This window comes from Anser anser (assembly GCF_964211835.1).
Source record: "Anser anser genome assembly, chromosome: 11".
In the NCBI taxonomy this organism is placed as follows: Eukaryota; Metazoa; Chordata; class Aves; order Anseriformes; family Anatidae; genus Anser; species Anser anser.
The window spans coordinates 15,741,451-15,756,208 of NC_139732.1; the positions used below are offsets into that span (position 1 = coordinate 15,741,451).

Here is a 14,758-nt window from a genome sequence, read left to right on the forward strand (position 1 = left end):
TTTTCCTCCCTTCAGTTTTTCTTGGATATGTTCCGTATGATTTAATGAGGCCTCAATTTTTTCCTTTAAAGCCAAATTAGGTGTTAGAAATTTAATCATCCACAGCAAGCCTCACAGTTGTCAATAGTATGACGAGAAACCCTGAGTTCTTATAAATGGTGATGTGACACTCAGCAAGAACCCTCTTCTCCTAAATGGCAGTTTGTGTTTTATTCTCATTTTTATTAACCTAAAAAAGCCACAACAAAGAGCATGGTCATTGAGATAAGCAGGACTGTGGGGCTGAGTACACTCTCTGGTGACCCCCCCAAGATGGGCACCCTGTGGGGATGCTTGAGCTGGACCTGGTGGGGCGGGACCAGCAATGTGGGGACAGGGCCATGCAGACAGGACCCTTGGTGCCCAGATGCTGCCTGCTCCCAGCACGGAGGAGCAGAGCACTGTCTGTAGCGTGCATGGCCACCAACCCAGCAAGCGCAACCCCCAGCAGTGAATGAACACTGCCTACCAAAAATGGAGTCTTCCCCAGGAACCACAACTCTTTAACTAACAGTGCAGATTCAGGGTGTAGGTGCTCCACCAGTCAGACTGATACTCATGTCCGCCTGTAAGCCCTGTAATGCTTTCACCAGTTAAAGGTATGTTTGTCTGCAGTGATAGTCACATGCCAGGTGTGAAGAAGAGCCATCACATCCACAAAGCCTGTATTTCATATTCAGTCCAAATGGCCAATATTTCTGATTTGGAAATCACAGCCCCACTCCTAAGCAAAATTTAGTTGTGTGTTAAAGCAGGTTTCATTTCTAGAGGTATCTCCATCCCATGTGCTGGCAAGGTAGAAAAGGATCTCGTAAAGTCATGTCCCTGCCTAACACAGGAAGAGAACTGATCTGTTTCATTGTGTCATACTTGTTCAATGTGTGTTTTGAGAGCAGATCAATAAAAGAGGTTTTCAATCTCTCTCATACGTGGTAATATTCAATCTACTACTCGTGAACTATTAAACAGTGAGAATGGAGTACATAATCCTTCTAATCTTAACAGTACTTTTAGAATAAAAATATATGGAACAAAACCACACTGCTTCAAATTAGTAAACCTAAATATTTACTTTACATAACCTGTTATTTAATATACTGTGCACTAGGCAAATGCTCTCTTTAAAATTATGCTTATAAATCATCAGAAGGAATAGCTAATACTTATCAATCATATACTAAAAAATGTATTTAAACCTGTAATTTGTAAACCTATGTAAACTCAGTATATACTTAACCAATACTAAATATGTGTATACGTGATTCTTAGAGAATTTTATAACTGAATTAACTACATTCTGTAATGGAAGATTACAAAAGGAATGAAATATATGCCGTATATTCATATGCAAGCTATTACATTAGAGTTGCAATTCAAAGAATAGCGTAAAAATCTAAATTAAATCTGACATCTCATTCTTTCTTTACATTTTTTCTCAGCATTAATTTTGAATTTTTGTCTCTGTCTTTAGAAGAAGCTTAATGGGGAATATTACCTACAAATAGCTTTTGATGTTGCATTTCCTTCAAAAAAGGATTCATCAAAGAATGCAAAAATATATTTATTTTTGCTCTGGAACAAGCTAAGAACAAGTTTTTGGACTGAGTATTTCTCACTAAACTAGTGAAAGAAATTTTTCTTTACATTATGTTTTAATATTCACATTTTGAATATTGTGAGTGGCTTAAAGGACTTTTTAAAGTAAACAAGTTAAAATCAAAAATGTAACATCCTAAGCGACCAAGGCCAAAACTTCCTTGGCAAGTCTGGGTTAACATAAACTATGACAGATAATCATGTTAGTGAGATTCAGAATAAGGTATTTGTTGTATAAAACACACGTACACTAGAAATTATCTGCAAGCATATAAGGAAGAATTTTCTGGTTTTGCTTTTCTCTGTGGTTTCATGGCCTGATGCAAACTTTCATTGCATATTAGTGTGTTGAGTGGTATTATTACTTACTTTGGTTTACATCTTGAACTTTGCATGAGACCAACCATATTGGAATCTGAAGTCATACTCAAGTTCACTAAAAGATGAATAAACTTTCACTTAACTGTCAAAATTAGTCCTAGTTTCAAGTTTCCTATTGTAATCCCTGTCTGGCACTAATCTAAATATTTTATTACTTGTTCTGTTAATAACAGTTTACAGGCTTAGAGAAGTGGACTATACACTCTAGTATGCAATGCTGTTACTTTCTAAATTAGAAAGCAATCCTATGATCTGCATGAAATTAAATTTACTTTTAATGTACTTCTAACCAAAATCTTTCATCAGGGATCTCATATATTGAATGCTTTAATTTTACTTTCTCTACCCTTTCCAGCATACTTGCATTTATCTTTGTCTCATAGAAGAAACATGGTTGCTAAATTTCACATTATCTGACTGTGTCACCCCAGCTGCTATATATCTCCTTTCTACCTTATCAAAACCAAAATTACAGTTCTTTCCTCAGCTCTTTTCATAAATTTTCACCTTGCTACTTACATTATCTGCCTCTTCTAATTTCAAAAACAGATCTGCTACCAGCTCCCCTCTTTTTATTTTTAATTTTGTGTAAGTTCTTGGTACACTGAGCCAGCTGCATGAAATCGGTTACTTTCTGTTCCTCTAAGTTTCTTTCCACTATAGCTAACCTAAGAACATTGAAATATAGGTGACATTTTATTCTGCTTCTCTCCTTTTATTTCTAGACTGCAAACACCAGGATTTATTGGATGTTGCCAAACATGTTTTAGGTGCTACTGTAAAACAAAATGATTCATTGATTCAGCAAACACTTACAGCAAAATGATTCTTCAGAGCATTTTCAAATGGCAGTCTTTCCTTCAGGGTGAACACGTACTCTGAAGAACATTGAAAAAAACACAGAAAATAGTGTGTATTGTATGTGCACATGCATACATACAGACACATCACACTTTGAAAAACACAGACAATTAGATAGCCTCGTATGACAGGCTACTGAGGAATGCTACTGCATGATAGCACTCTCCGATTCCCATTTCTCTAAGATAGGAATCAGCATGCCATTAAGAGCATTTTCAGAGACATGCATTTTCAGGGAGATACTCAACAGGATTCCTGGTGATGCAGCAACATTGTGATGTGGATAGAATTGATTTACCGATTAATAACTGAGCTACCCAACATTTCTTTGCAGTGATCAGCTTTAATGTCTGAAAATACATGGACTATGGAAGCAAAATATGAAGCAGAGAGCTTAATGACTTGTGTTTTAAAATGTAGACTCTTGCCTCTTCAGCAGTGTTTGACCTACAATTTACTTAGGTCAGCTAATAAATGACCAATTGCCACCATTGCCATCCATTGCTACACAGAGTAAAACAGGACATGTGGCAAGGGGAGATGCCAGAGACAGTGAGGAATAGGGGGATGTAAGTCAAAGGCTGTGTTTCCGGAACACAAGAAAAGGTTTTGTGTGCTCAAGTACAATGATTTAAGATCATTTAACCACAAGGCTAAATAGTTACTAATATTTACTAAATTATTACCCATTCCTCACCATGTTCCATCCCCTAGGCAAGGTTAGCAATCCCATAACAGAGCTGCAGACAGAATTTGTCAATCCACTTTCTCTGAACAGCCAACGGCTGTTTTTCTATTTTTGCTAGAGCTGGGTCAGCCTTCTTTGCAGGGAAGGAGTGGAGCTGCGTGTGCCGGCCTGCAGCCAGCCCTGCAGCAGCGCCGGGCACACACCGCAACAGCCTGGTGCAGAGCTGGGAGCTGCTGCTGCTGGACGCCTGTCACAGAGCACAGCGGGTTGGGCTCCGTACTATTTCTCGAAATACATTTGCTTTTGGTAAAACAGACACCAGCACCACAGAAACATTTAAAACACACAGTCCTATTTTGTGCTGTGAAGACTGAATGAACTCTGACTGAAAACATGTCAACGCTCAAACCTAATTTTACATGTGCAGAAATGTAAACTACATTAAAATGTTTAACTCAAAGCTCATTCTTTCATAATTCAGCTACACAACCATAGAACTAATAAGCAGTTTATCAGTCATAAAAAGGGTTATTAACATTGCAGCAACAGATGTTATTCAAGTAATAAATGTTCCACTTACAGTGCTTATTTCTCACTAACGTTTAAGATTGTTCCAAAGATCAGGTGTCTCTTCCTTCACCCCCAGGATCTGGTGGAAAGTCTTCTGAGCAGAAACTTGTGTTTGGTGGGGTTTGATACAGTGATAAAAGAAAACAGATTGTGGATGCTTTTTTATTTTTATCTTTTTAATTCAGTGTTGTTTACAGTATGGGAAAAGCATTGTCCTATTTATATCCAATTATATATGTCCACACTTCTCAAGTCTGTAATGCTCTTGCTGTGCAAAAGCACAACTGTACCTATCCAGGGAATTTAAAAAAAAAAAAGAGAGAGTATTGCGCTCCCTCCTGCTTTAAACCAATATTAAAAGTATTCAGGGCTGAGATAGCTAAATTCCAGTTCAGTCCTTTCTGGATCTGGTTTCAATATCTATGCAATAACAGAAAAAGTATAATTTATGGAACAAAACACTAAAGGTGGAGAAAATGATGTGTGACATACACCCAAAGCCTGATTATTTAATCTGCTGCAATGTATTTCAGTAACCAAATGCAAGTTGCTCAGCCGTTGTGTGTATTTCAGCCACATTAGAAGACTGTGGAGTTCATCGTTTCTAATTTTTAAAGTAGATTACAGCTGCCATGTTGTTAAGACCTTACGATTATATCTGAACAATAAATTGTATTATTAATAGGATGCTTATGGCCTGTGAGTATTAGATATTGTTGTTTGTGATTTGCACTTAAAGAGGGATTTTAATCAAGTTTACCATTCTCAAAAAGTCTGTTTTGCATTTAAATAAGCAGCCTTAAAAATTGATCTGGTTTGCTCAATTATACAGTGGCTCATTCTGAAGCCTAGGAGTAATTTATAATACAGACTCTATGAGCAAGGAAGATGTATTGCATTGTACTTAATCTTATCAAATTTCTGCTGATTTCTGATGACAATGTCTGTTTATCATAATTATTATGAGTTGCCTGGGTTAATAAAACTTGAAAAACCATGTGGGAATTAAACCAGTATGGAATGTTATACTTATTATTTATGTAAGGCTATCTGATACCAGCTGTCCTTCATGGGTCTATGAAGCCATTTATTTCAGAATTGCTTCTTGTACCACCATTGTTAAGTAGTTCAAATGTACTAAAATCCAATTTTTAGGAATGTGTAACTTCATATTATGAAGTCTCTCAGATGAAAATATCTTAATATATATTACAATATCCCAAATTATATAATATTTGTTGGAAATTTTTTTTCATTGAAAACTACCTGGTCTTCATTTGCATTATATTGTAACTATAATGAAATAGCTTCTTTGCCTTAGTGTTCACCTATAGGTAACTAACTTATTGTGCAAAGGAATAGTTTTGTTCACTTAGCGTCATAATTAGCTTCAATATTATAAGAAGCACTTACAAACATTGTCTGTACTGGTTCCATACTATAACATCATTTTTAAGATGCTCTTGCCACTGGAAGTGCATTCACTAGGAAATAATTTTTAAAAAGAAAAAGGAAAACAAAATGTAACTCTTGATTTAATATCCCTTTCAGAAGGTGCGAAATACAAATGATTTTATTTGGAAAGTATTTGAAGCACTCACCTTTTAAGATTGCACCAAGGGTATTTTGAGATCTGAAACAAAAGCCCATGTTTGTCACTTTCTTCAACACAGAACCCCATTGATTTGCCTTGGAATTAAACCTATGGGCAGCGAGCCACTTTTTAATTCAAAGCCAGGTCAACGCCACCCCAAAGGAGCAACAGATGCTCACAGAACTATTGCACAGTAATGAAATGTGGAGAAAATATACTTCACAATCTAGTAGAAACAATAAAATTATGTAAGCAAATTAATTTCCGAATTAACAATGGGAACAATTAGGTCCTTATAAGCTTGAAAAATCTATTCGATCAGCAGTGTACATTTACTCTTTGAATATGGATATTCCTGGCCAGTCTGATGTCCTGCTTCTACCAGTAGTAAGGCTGAAAAGTTTGGGAACCCCCCTATTTATTTTGTGATCAATCTCACATCATGCTTCAGTTCTACATGTACAGTACTGGTCATCCTCAGAGGTACGATATGAGCATGAACTTCCAGATAAGACACAGGAGCTTTCTGATAACAGGTACAGCAGAAGCACAACAAAGTACTTTTGTCACAAGAACAACTTTGGAGTTAAAGAAGTGAGGAGGTAAAAACAGCGTTAAGTAAGATGATACTATAGTCAATAAATTATATAATGACAAAAAAACTGTATAATGACAAGATTTAATGCTGTTCAATTTCACAGTTCAATATAATGTAAGCTTTTGTTGCTTAAAGGAAGACTTTATTGATGTTTACAGATAGACTTTACGGCTTGCTTGTCACCAGGACAGCCAAAAGATGTCTGTCTCAGTTTCTGCTCAGGAATGCCAGGACCATGCACTGTCTATTTTCATACCAAGTAGAAAAAAAAATATAGTCTGAAATTCCTGTATCAGAGCAACTTGTTAAGATAATTGTCTTGCAATGATTGATCTAGTCATGTCAAGATAATAAGGTTTTTATGGTCCTGAGGAGGATTTAATCTAATTTTTGGAGGGATTCTGATCTCACTGTTGCCGCTTTATCACTTTTAATCTCAACACTTTTATTTGAATTTGATCTGCAAAATTCAATATACTTTTAGTTGACAGCTGAAAACACAGGATAGTCTTTTTACACTAAGTTTTCCTGTGTTGAAACTGTGTTTTAAATCTTGTTATCATTACTCTGAACAAATCCAATTATGGAGTTGTTTTGCTGCTTTAGACAGAGAATACTCGGTATAATTTCTCCAAAACAATAAAAGTCTCAAAGTCCATTTCTCCTAAAGAAAAAGTAGTAGTTTTGAATAGAAGAAGGCCGCTAATGGTGTCCTTAATTATTTGGTCAAGGATCATTTGTGATTTAGGAAAAGATGTCTAACGTTGTGCTGTCCTTGAATAGAAACTATTTATAGTTTTATTGTTTCAAGTTCCTAACTATATGATGATAAAGTCGTCTGAATTTAAAAATAAATTTATTCAGCATTGTTCTCCTCAAGTTTTAATTTTAATAATAAGATTCTTTATTATTATTATTATTATTATTATTATTTTCTAAGGCAACATGGACAATCACCACAAATCTGGTTAATACCAAGCTCGTAAGCTTTGGCTGGGACTACACTGACTATAGTGCTCTGGGCACCAAAATACAGAACGGAGATAAAAAACACACCAGAAATTTGAACTGAAAGAGAATAAAACCACTACAACAACAGAAAGCAATCTGAGGCAGGAACTGCCAGAGCTGTTCCACGTGTGCCTCCCGGTGAGCCCCAGCCCACCAACCGGTATTATTGCCACATACGTATGAAGCAACCAAATGGAAGAAATGGAAGAAATCTGTTCCCTGTCCACTTGCTTCCCCTCCCGAGCCCAGCCCTGCCCGTGGACCCGCTGCTCCCCAGCCACCAGCCCTGCGGCATGCGGCGCTGCAGGTGTTCCTGCTGCATGGGGCTGCATGGCCCCAAGGCGCGGCTTCTCCCTCACAAACAAGGAAAAGGACTTCCTCTGCTCTGCTTCTGGGATTGCGGTGTTTGTTGTATTTTCTCTTTGGCTCTATCCTCTTTGATTATTTTTAGTTCTTAATCTTATTACTTCACACTTCTGTACAACTGAGCTGAATAAGCTACTTATCCAGCCTCTAAGCTGAATCTATCCAGAGCATTTTGAATTTATTTGCTCTGTTCCTCTGTATTTACTTTATCCTCCTTTTCCATTTCTATGTCATTGGCAAATTTAGGTCAGTAAATTATAAAGTAAACAAAACTGGCCCTAATGCTGTGCTTTCTGACATTCCTTTTAACTCCTTACTGAACTATTTTTTTATTTATAAGATTTGCTCCTTCAATCAAAAATACTTCCTAGGGACCTCATATGCCTTTCTGTAAGAGAGTGCTTGCTGTATTTGCAGACCAAACACTTCTAAAATCTATTTTAAAATAAGCACCAGATTGCTCTCTCTTTCATCATATGAATATGTATGGTCATTCTCCAGGAGAAAGACGGAAGCCAGCAGTCACAGAGAGCAGCATCTTAAGCCATACGTGGGGTGCCTTTTGGCCTGGGCACATCACTTAACCTCCTGGGAGAAGAGTTCAGAGGATTCTTTTTGCGAAGTAGACGTGGTTAACATATCATGCAGAAGCACAGTCTTTGTAATCTTCATCCTTCAAGCGCATTTGTTAACATTTTTTTTTTGTCTCCTGCTTCCTCAGTACTTTTTTATTTTCATTTTTTCGGTCATCAGCATCCCCTGGCTTGCTGCTACTTAAATAAAACATTCTCTCCTAGGTGATACGTAGTGAGTTGGTGAAAAGATACTGTCATTTGCCTCACTGTGACATGTTTCAGCACAATCTTTGTGAATTTCTCTGTTACTTCCAAATATGCATTCTATGTTATGTAAATATATTTCCAGTGCACCTCTCAAAATACATCAAAACACTTGTTTCAAACTAACTTGATATTTTTATTATTCAGATCAGAATAGTCTCTTCTCTGTATCAATGTTCTTAATTCTGCCTTCTAATGTGGGAGTTAGCACTGAATGCAATAATATGCCTTTCTCTGTGAGCTGATACCCGTAAAGGATCAGACATGCAGTTTCCACAAAGAATTTTTAAGCCTTACTTCTTCCATTTGGTGTACTCTGCTGAGTGTCTAGATAGTCACAATCTCCAATAAGCAGCACTCTGCTGCCATGGGATGTCTTCCTATGGGCTCAGTTACCTCACCAGCCAATTTTCTTCCTTCTCCATTTTGTGTGTGTGTGTCAGATTCCTTGTGAGAGATCCCTGTACTACTCATAATCTGGAAACATCCAGGCCTTAGAGATTTCCTATAATTTGCACAGGCTGTTTGTAAGAACAAACCATGCATCAGGCCACACAGCCTTTTCAGCACAGAAACTTCCAATCAGTCAACACGTGCTGGCTTATTTATGAGCTTTCCTGTGAACCTGCACGTCAGACAAGCAAAATGGAGGAGCACTCTAATAAGGATTATTCTTGACACCAAAGTTTGGTTCTAAGGGGAGTTTACCCCCAGTTTGTTAGTCCTGGTGAGTACCAGTGTGATGCATAAATGACACACAGACCCAGCTGTGTCCCCACCATGCACTGGCAGCACTGCAGAGGGATGTTGTCCACACCAGAAAGCACAGCCATCACTTTCTTTTGAGCACAGCAGGGAAGCCTGAGATGGCTTGCTGCTGCCCTGCTCGGTGCATGGCAGACATGCCTCTTCCCTGCCAGGCTGGAGCAAGGGGATAGCCACTGCCTTTGACTCCTGCTACCCGGGTCTTCACTAGGTCCATTACTTTCACATTGCAAACAACTCCAGATATGCCATTTTCTCTGTCACAATTAAATAAAGGATATCTTAAAAGCTATTACATATAAATCCATGCTGTGTGCACTTATACAGGGTGCAGGACTAAAAGAAAGGTATCAGGGCTGCAAACATGAGCAGTTCTGACTGTACGATGAGAAAGTGCATACAACTTCAGTTAGATAACTCACTCTAGCAACTTGGCAGCATTCCCTATTTACTGGATTGTCATGTGTCTAATCCCTGGGTTATCAGTAAAACATGATTCAGCAGCAGCACAGGTTACACATTCATGTAGGTATCAGCAAGAGCCTGCCTCCTTGCTTCCAGTTCTCTATATTATAGTAACAGCCCCCTTCTGCCTTTTATCGTGTGGAGGTCATCTAGGAGCTTATTTTGGAGTACTGGTACTTCTAGATGGTGGGAGCTTTCAGAGGTATGAGTGACACATGAAAATGCAATGATCCCAGCATGCCTGAATGCTCTAGTTTAAATGCTGTCAGTGCATAGCCTGCTTAATAATAAAAAGATTCTTGAAAATTACATCCTTATGTGCATTTTTTTTTTCTTTTGAACAATGTGAATGCTGAGGTGGAAAACAGAAGTGCTGGTGAAGACTAAACAGAATAGAGCTGGCTTTATGCAGCAGCTCTGGAGAAGTTAAATCTTGTTGCTGGTTTACAGAACCTGGGCAGCAATTCTGCTCCACCACAAGACTCCAGATTGCTTCATGCAGAGCAGCTGAGGGGGCCACAGCCTTTTCTTGCCAAGCTGCAAATCCACGTTCATTTAATTTCCCTAATGAATCATCTCTTATTACTTCATGTGCAAGGGCCTGGTTTCTCTCTATAAGCAGCTCAATCAATTTTAAGAGGCAGAGCAGAACCTGGAGGTGGGGGGGCTTTTCACATAACTGCTGAAGTGATGCAGTTTATCTTAAAGAAAGTGAAGGTATTAGGGTATATAAGTTAGAGACAGACTGGTGATACTAAAAAGTCACAGAGGCATGTGTCACAACAAACCTGGAGAAATGCTTTTGATGAAAGTGTATTCCTTACCTTGGTCTCCACTGCAGCCTGAGCTCTCACAGTAGCCATCATTCACCAGATGACTGGGGGTCCCTCCATGCAAGTCCCCTGCACCCACGGCCAGCTCTCAACCACCTCGTGCCCCTGGTGGAACATTCCCAGCAGCGCCTGAAGGATGCTTCAGGTATCCTGTGCCAGCCCTCTCCAGGCACTGATCAGATTGGCAGCAGAATGAATGTGTCAGCCTTGGAAACTTCACTTCTGGGCATAGTACTGGGCATAGGACATCCATCTGAAGCTAATATATTGGATAGAGGAAAAGGGGAAAAACTAAATATATTACTGCTGAGATGTAAGTATGCTGTGGTGTTTCTTTTAGCTGTTCCATGTTCATAAAAGTGGGTTTGCCTTGATGGAATCTCTGCAGCTTAATTCTTCTCCTGTTAAATTTAATGTGATTTTTCTTTATTAAAAAAAAAAAAAGTTACCGAGTTTGAAGCTCAAAGCAAGTCAAAAAATGAACTTTCTGTTTGAGAAATATTGTGGAAAATTCTCAACTTTTTATTTTCTAAAGGGCATTTTCAACATCAAAATGTAAATTTTCATTTTTTTTGAAATCTTTTAACAGTTTTTTTCCAAAATAGTTTTTAGTTTCACTATCTGATACCATAAAAAAATGTAGCCACAAGGAACAAGAGCTATATTTTGTAGTTTAAAATGAAAACAGCTTCTGAATTATGACATGATTCTACAAGGAATCAGCTCTATATGATAACAGAGTTGTCAAACAGGACTTCTACAGAGATTAGGAAATCCCTCACTGAGAAACCATCTACTTCCAGCTATTCTTCTTGGTTCCAGTTTTTCTTTATGAAGGCTCTTCTTTTTTTAAAAACTTGCTAGTGCAATTACAGTTGTGAATCTGGCATTTCTTAATGTCTGACAGGAGGCTTAATTCAAAGAAAATGTATGTAGGTACAAAATAACAGAACATGATCTTATTTTGTGAACACTCACTTGGTACTCTTCTCAGTTCTTTAACATGATGAAACCAGAAGTTCTTGCATTTGGCAGTTCAGCTTTCCCAGTCCAAGCAGTTGTACAACGTGCTGTCAAGCATAAAATTAGGTGCATCCAGAGCTCTGCCTTGGGGCAGTGCACAGGATAAGGAGATTCCTAGAAAAGAGCGGCTGCAACAATTAGCTGAACCATGAACCCTAAGCTTAGCACCCTCACACTCAGAGCAGAAGACACAAAGGAGAGGAACCACAGTGCAAGTTGTTTGACTGTGATAGCTATCGACCTAATGAGAATTCACTGATTCCTGCAGTTCCCTGAAACTTTAAACTTCACAGACTGAAACCAAATAGGGTCTGCTAGGTTGCAATATATTCTTGCTCCCAAGCATGTCTCCATGTGAGCTTCTCCATGTGATCCAGCACAACCAGACAACCTAGCCTCTTGCAGAGAGCCCTGCAAAATGGCCAAAGCCATGTTTCTTCCCCAGCAGTGTCTCTTCTGCCAATCTAGAAGTGATTTACTATTAATTTTAATTGTTTAATATACTATAAACCACTGTAAAGAAACTAATATGCTGGCCAAAACCAAATGTTTTTCAAAAAAAAAAAAAAGTTCCAGGACTGGCATTAATTGGATGATGAACAGCTCAGGATATTAGAGGACAAATTGTAGCTATGAACTTGCTGCACCACTGAAACAGCACCAGAGATGAGAGGCATGCATTCTGCACTTCTGAAAGCAGGAATATTTTGTCACACTGTCATAAGATAAAATTTCTGATGTATAGTTAAATAACCTTTACTTTCATCCCTCTGGTGTAAAAGATGAAAATCTTTTAAGAGTGAAAGTCCCAAAGAAATGTAAATACAGTGTATTCACTACTGACATTTCAAAAGATTTTGCCCCACCAGTGGAGACAGCTATTCTCTATTATCAGGTTTCCTGTCAGTCATATTGATTAAAGTTGATAAATACTGCAAGCCACTTGGGGTAGGCTAAAGGACACAAAAGAAAAATATAACTTACTTGAAAAGGAACACATTTCCTGGGAAATGAAAAGCAGGCCGTATTGGCCTGCACCTTGCTACTTCTAAATAAAGTAAATTCCCTTTTTTTTTTTCTTTTTTCTTTTTAAATGTATTTTTTCATTTTCTTATAAGTATTACATACATATATACCATAATTACTGTAACAGTTCTTTTCGTGGACAAAGCACTGTGGTATGGAAAAGTTAGCTCAGTCTCTGCATTCACATACATTATGATGTTTATCAAACTTGGGCAACAAATGACAATTCACTAGACCAGTTTCTGGTATCTGGACTCCATGAATACTTCATCAATAATGACCTTCTATCAGACATCTGTGGAGATACTTGCAGTAATGTAGTGGAGAATGTGAATGCCCAGGAGCAACAACTGTAAATCACGAGATATTTTCCATGAAAACTACTCTCCCTATCATGTCAAAATTTCCAGAAGAATACTTTTATGACTTGACTGGATATTGTAACTATATGAGTAGAAAGGATGCAATGGCAGAATCCACGTTGGAACTGGAAAAAGATAACACTTGAGAGAAAGCTGAAATTCATTGTATGAAAGAAGGAATGAAACTCCTGGTAATTGAATTTAATTTTTTATTTAAGAAAAAAATCTTATATTTAAAATAAATGATTAATGAAATCCATTACGTGGCTATAAAAGTATTTGATGACCGACACATTTTTGGCTATTAGCATGAACTCTACTTCCAGTAGAATATATTGGTTTAAACTCATAGGGATTTTTAAAAAGGTCTGCAGGGCCTTAAAAACCTAAAATGATGTGGGTTTGGAAATTCTGAACTAAACCCAGTTTGCAGTAGTATTTTAAGAACATCATATATGCATTTACCTTTCTGAGCTTATTGTTTAGCTACATGTCTTCTACAGCAGCTGGACTAGCTGAAAATTCAATGCAATAAATTTCTGACGAATTGTTAAAGAAAGAAATCCAGTCCTACTCCTGTACTACTTTGGCATAAATTGGATTTTTTTTTTTTTTTAATAATCAGATTCCTTTTAAAGTGCACAGGGTGCCAAAATGAATGTGTCTATTTAAGAATCTCTCAGTCTGCCACTGTGGAAATCTAGCTGAGAAAACTAATACACCTTTTACAGCATTTTTAATACAGCTACCTTGGGTCTTCTTATTTGTTCAGTTGCTTATCCATCATAAAATCTCACTGTATAGAATTAGATTACAAACCCTGATGAGAATTCTACATATGTGGTTAACTATGCCATTATAATTAATTCAGTCAGAACAAAACACTGTGTTAACAGAGAGGAAGACTTTTTAAAATCCTGGCATTTTCCTTTGGCTTTAAAGAGTTCTCAATAAAGACATGCACTATGATGCAACAATATGAAAACAGTCAAGATTCTATTTTGCGCTGACTTTTCTTTACTCCATTTTAAAAATAATGGGACATATTCTTCATATTCTTAATACAGTAGTTTATAGTTTTGAGGGTTTTTCATATAATAATTTAGTTCATGAAGTTGCAATGAGAAACACCTGATTACTTTCACAAACCAGAAATGATGGCAGCCCTCTTGCACATTTTAGATGAGGCAAAGGGGATGACTGTTACTCCTTATATCAACAGAAACCATGGCAGGAAAAGAAATTACTGCAAGCTGTTTGAACCTAGATTATCACTTTTAAATACTATTATTATTTGATACAAAGTAATGGGAACTATATTACCAATGGTAGCAAGATTTTATTTGCCCAGGATTTCTTTTATGCCAGCTTGTTTGCAGCAGAAGCTGTTAGTTTGCATCTCTTGACCCTTTATTGTTTGTTTAGGAAATTCATTTTGCTGTAAAAAGGCTGAGGATTTTTTTTTACTAAAATACAATACAGAAATAAAGAATAAAGACAATTTTAGTGGTGCAAGCTACTAGACTACCAAAATAGCTTAAACCATTTATATCATAGAAGCAATACGAAGAGCACCTTGAGTGTTCAGAAGCAATTATGACAGTGATAACTGCAGATGAAATGAAGCAAAATGTGAAAAATTTATCTTCATGTACACTTTTCTACATAACAGAATGGCCTCCATTTATCTTACTTCTTGTTCTGTTAGACTGATTAGTTAACTGGCTTCAGAAGCAAAATA

The 14,758-nt window shown here is 37.3% G+C and overlaps 1 protein-coding gene across 1 annotated transcript in view; it reads right to left on the bottom strand.

The window, feature by feature from the left end:
* LOC310879844 (uncharacterized protein) overlaps positions 1–14,758 on the bottom strand; it is a 796,982-nt gene that overhangs the window by 101,868 nt on the left and 680,356 nt on the right. The window contains exons 25-28 of the mRNA XM_083794781.1: positions 11,585–11,743; positions 10,598–10,865; positions 5,737–5,768; positions 2,833–4,240 (exon numbers count right to left, since the gene is read on the bottom strand). Of these exons, the coding sequence (XP_083650907.1) occupies positions 2,833–2,964 (132 nt within the window). The 5' untranslated portion in view covers positions 2,965–4,240; positions 5,737–5,768; positions 10,598–10,865; positions 11,585–11,743. The remainder of the gene's footprint in view (positions 1–2,832; positions 4,241–5,736; positions 5,769–10,597; positions 10,866–11,584; positions 11,744–14,758) is intronic.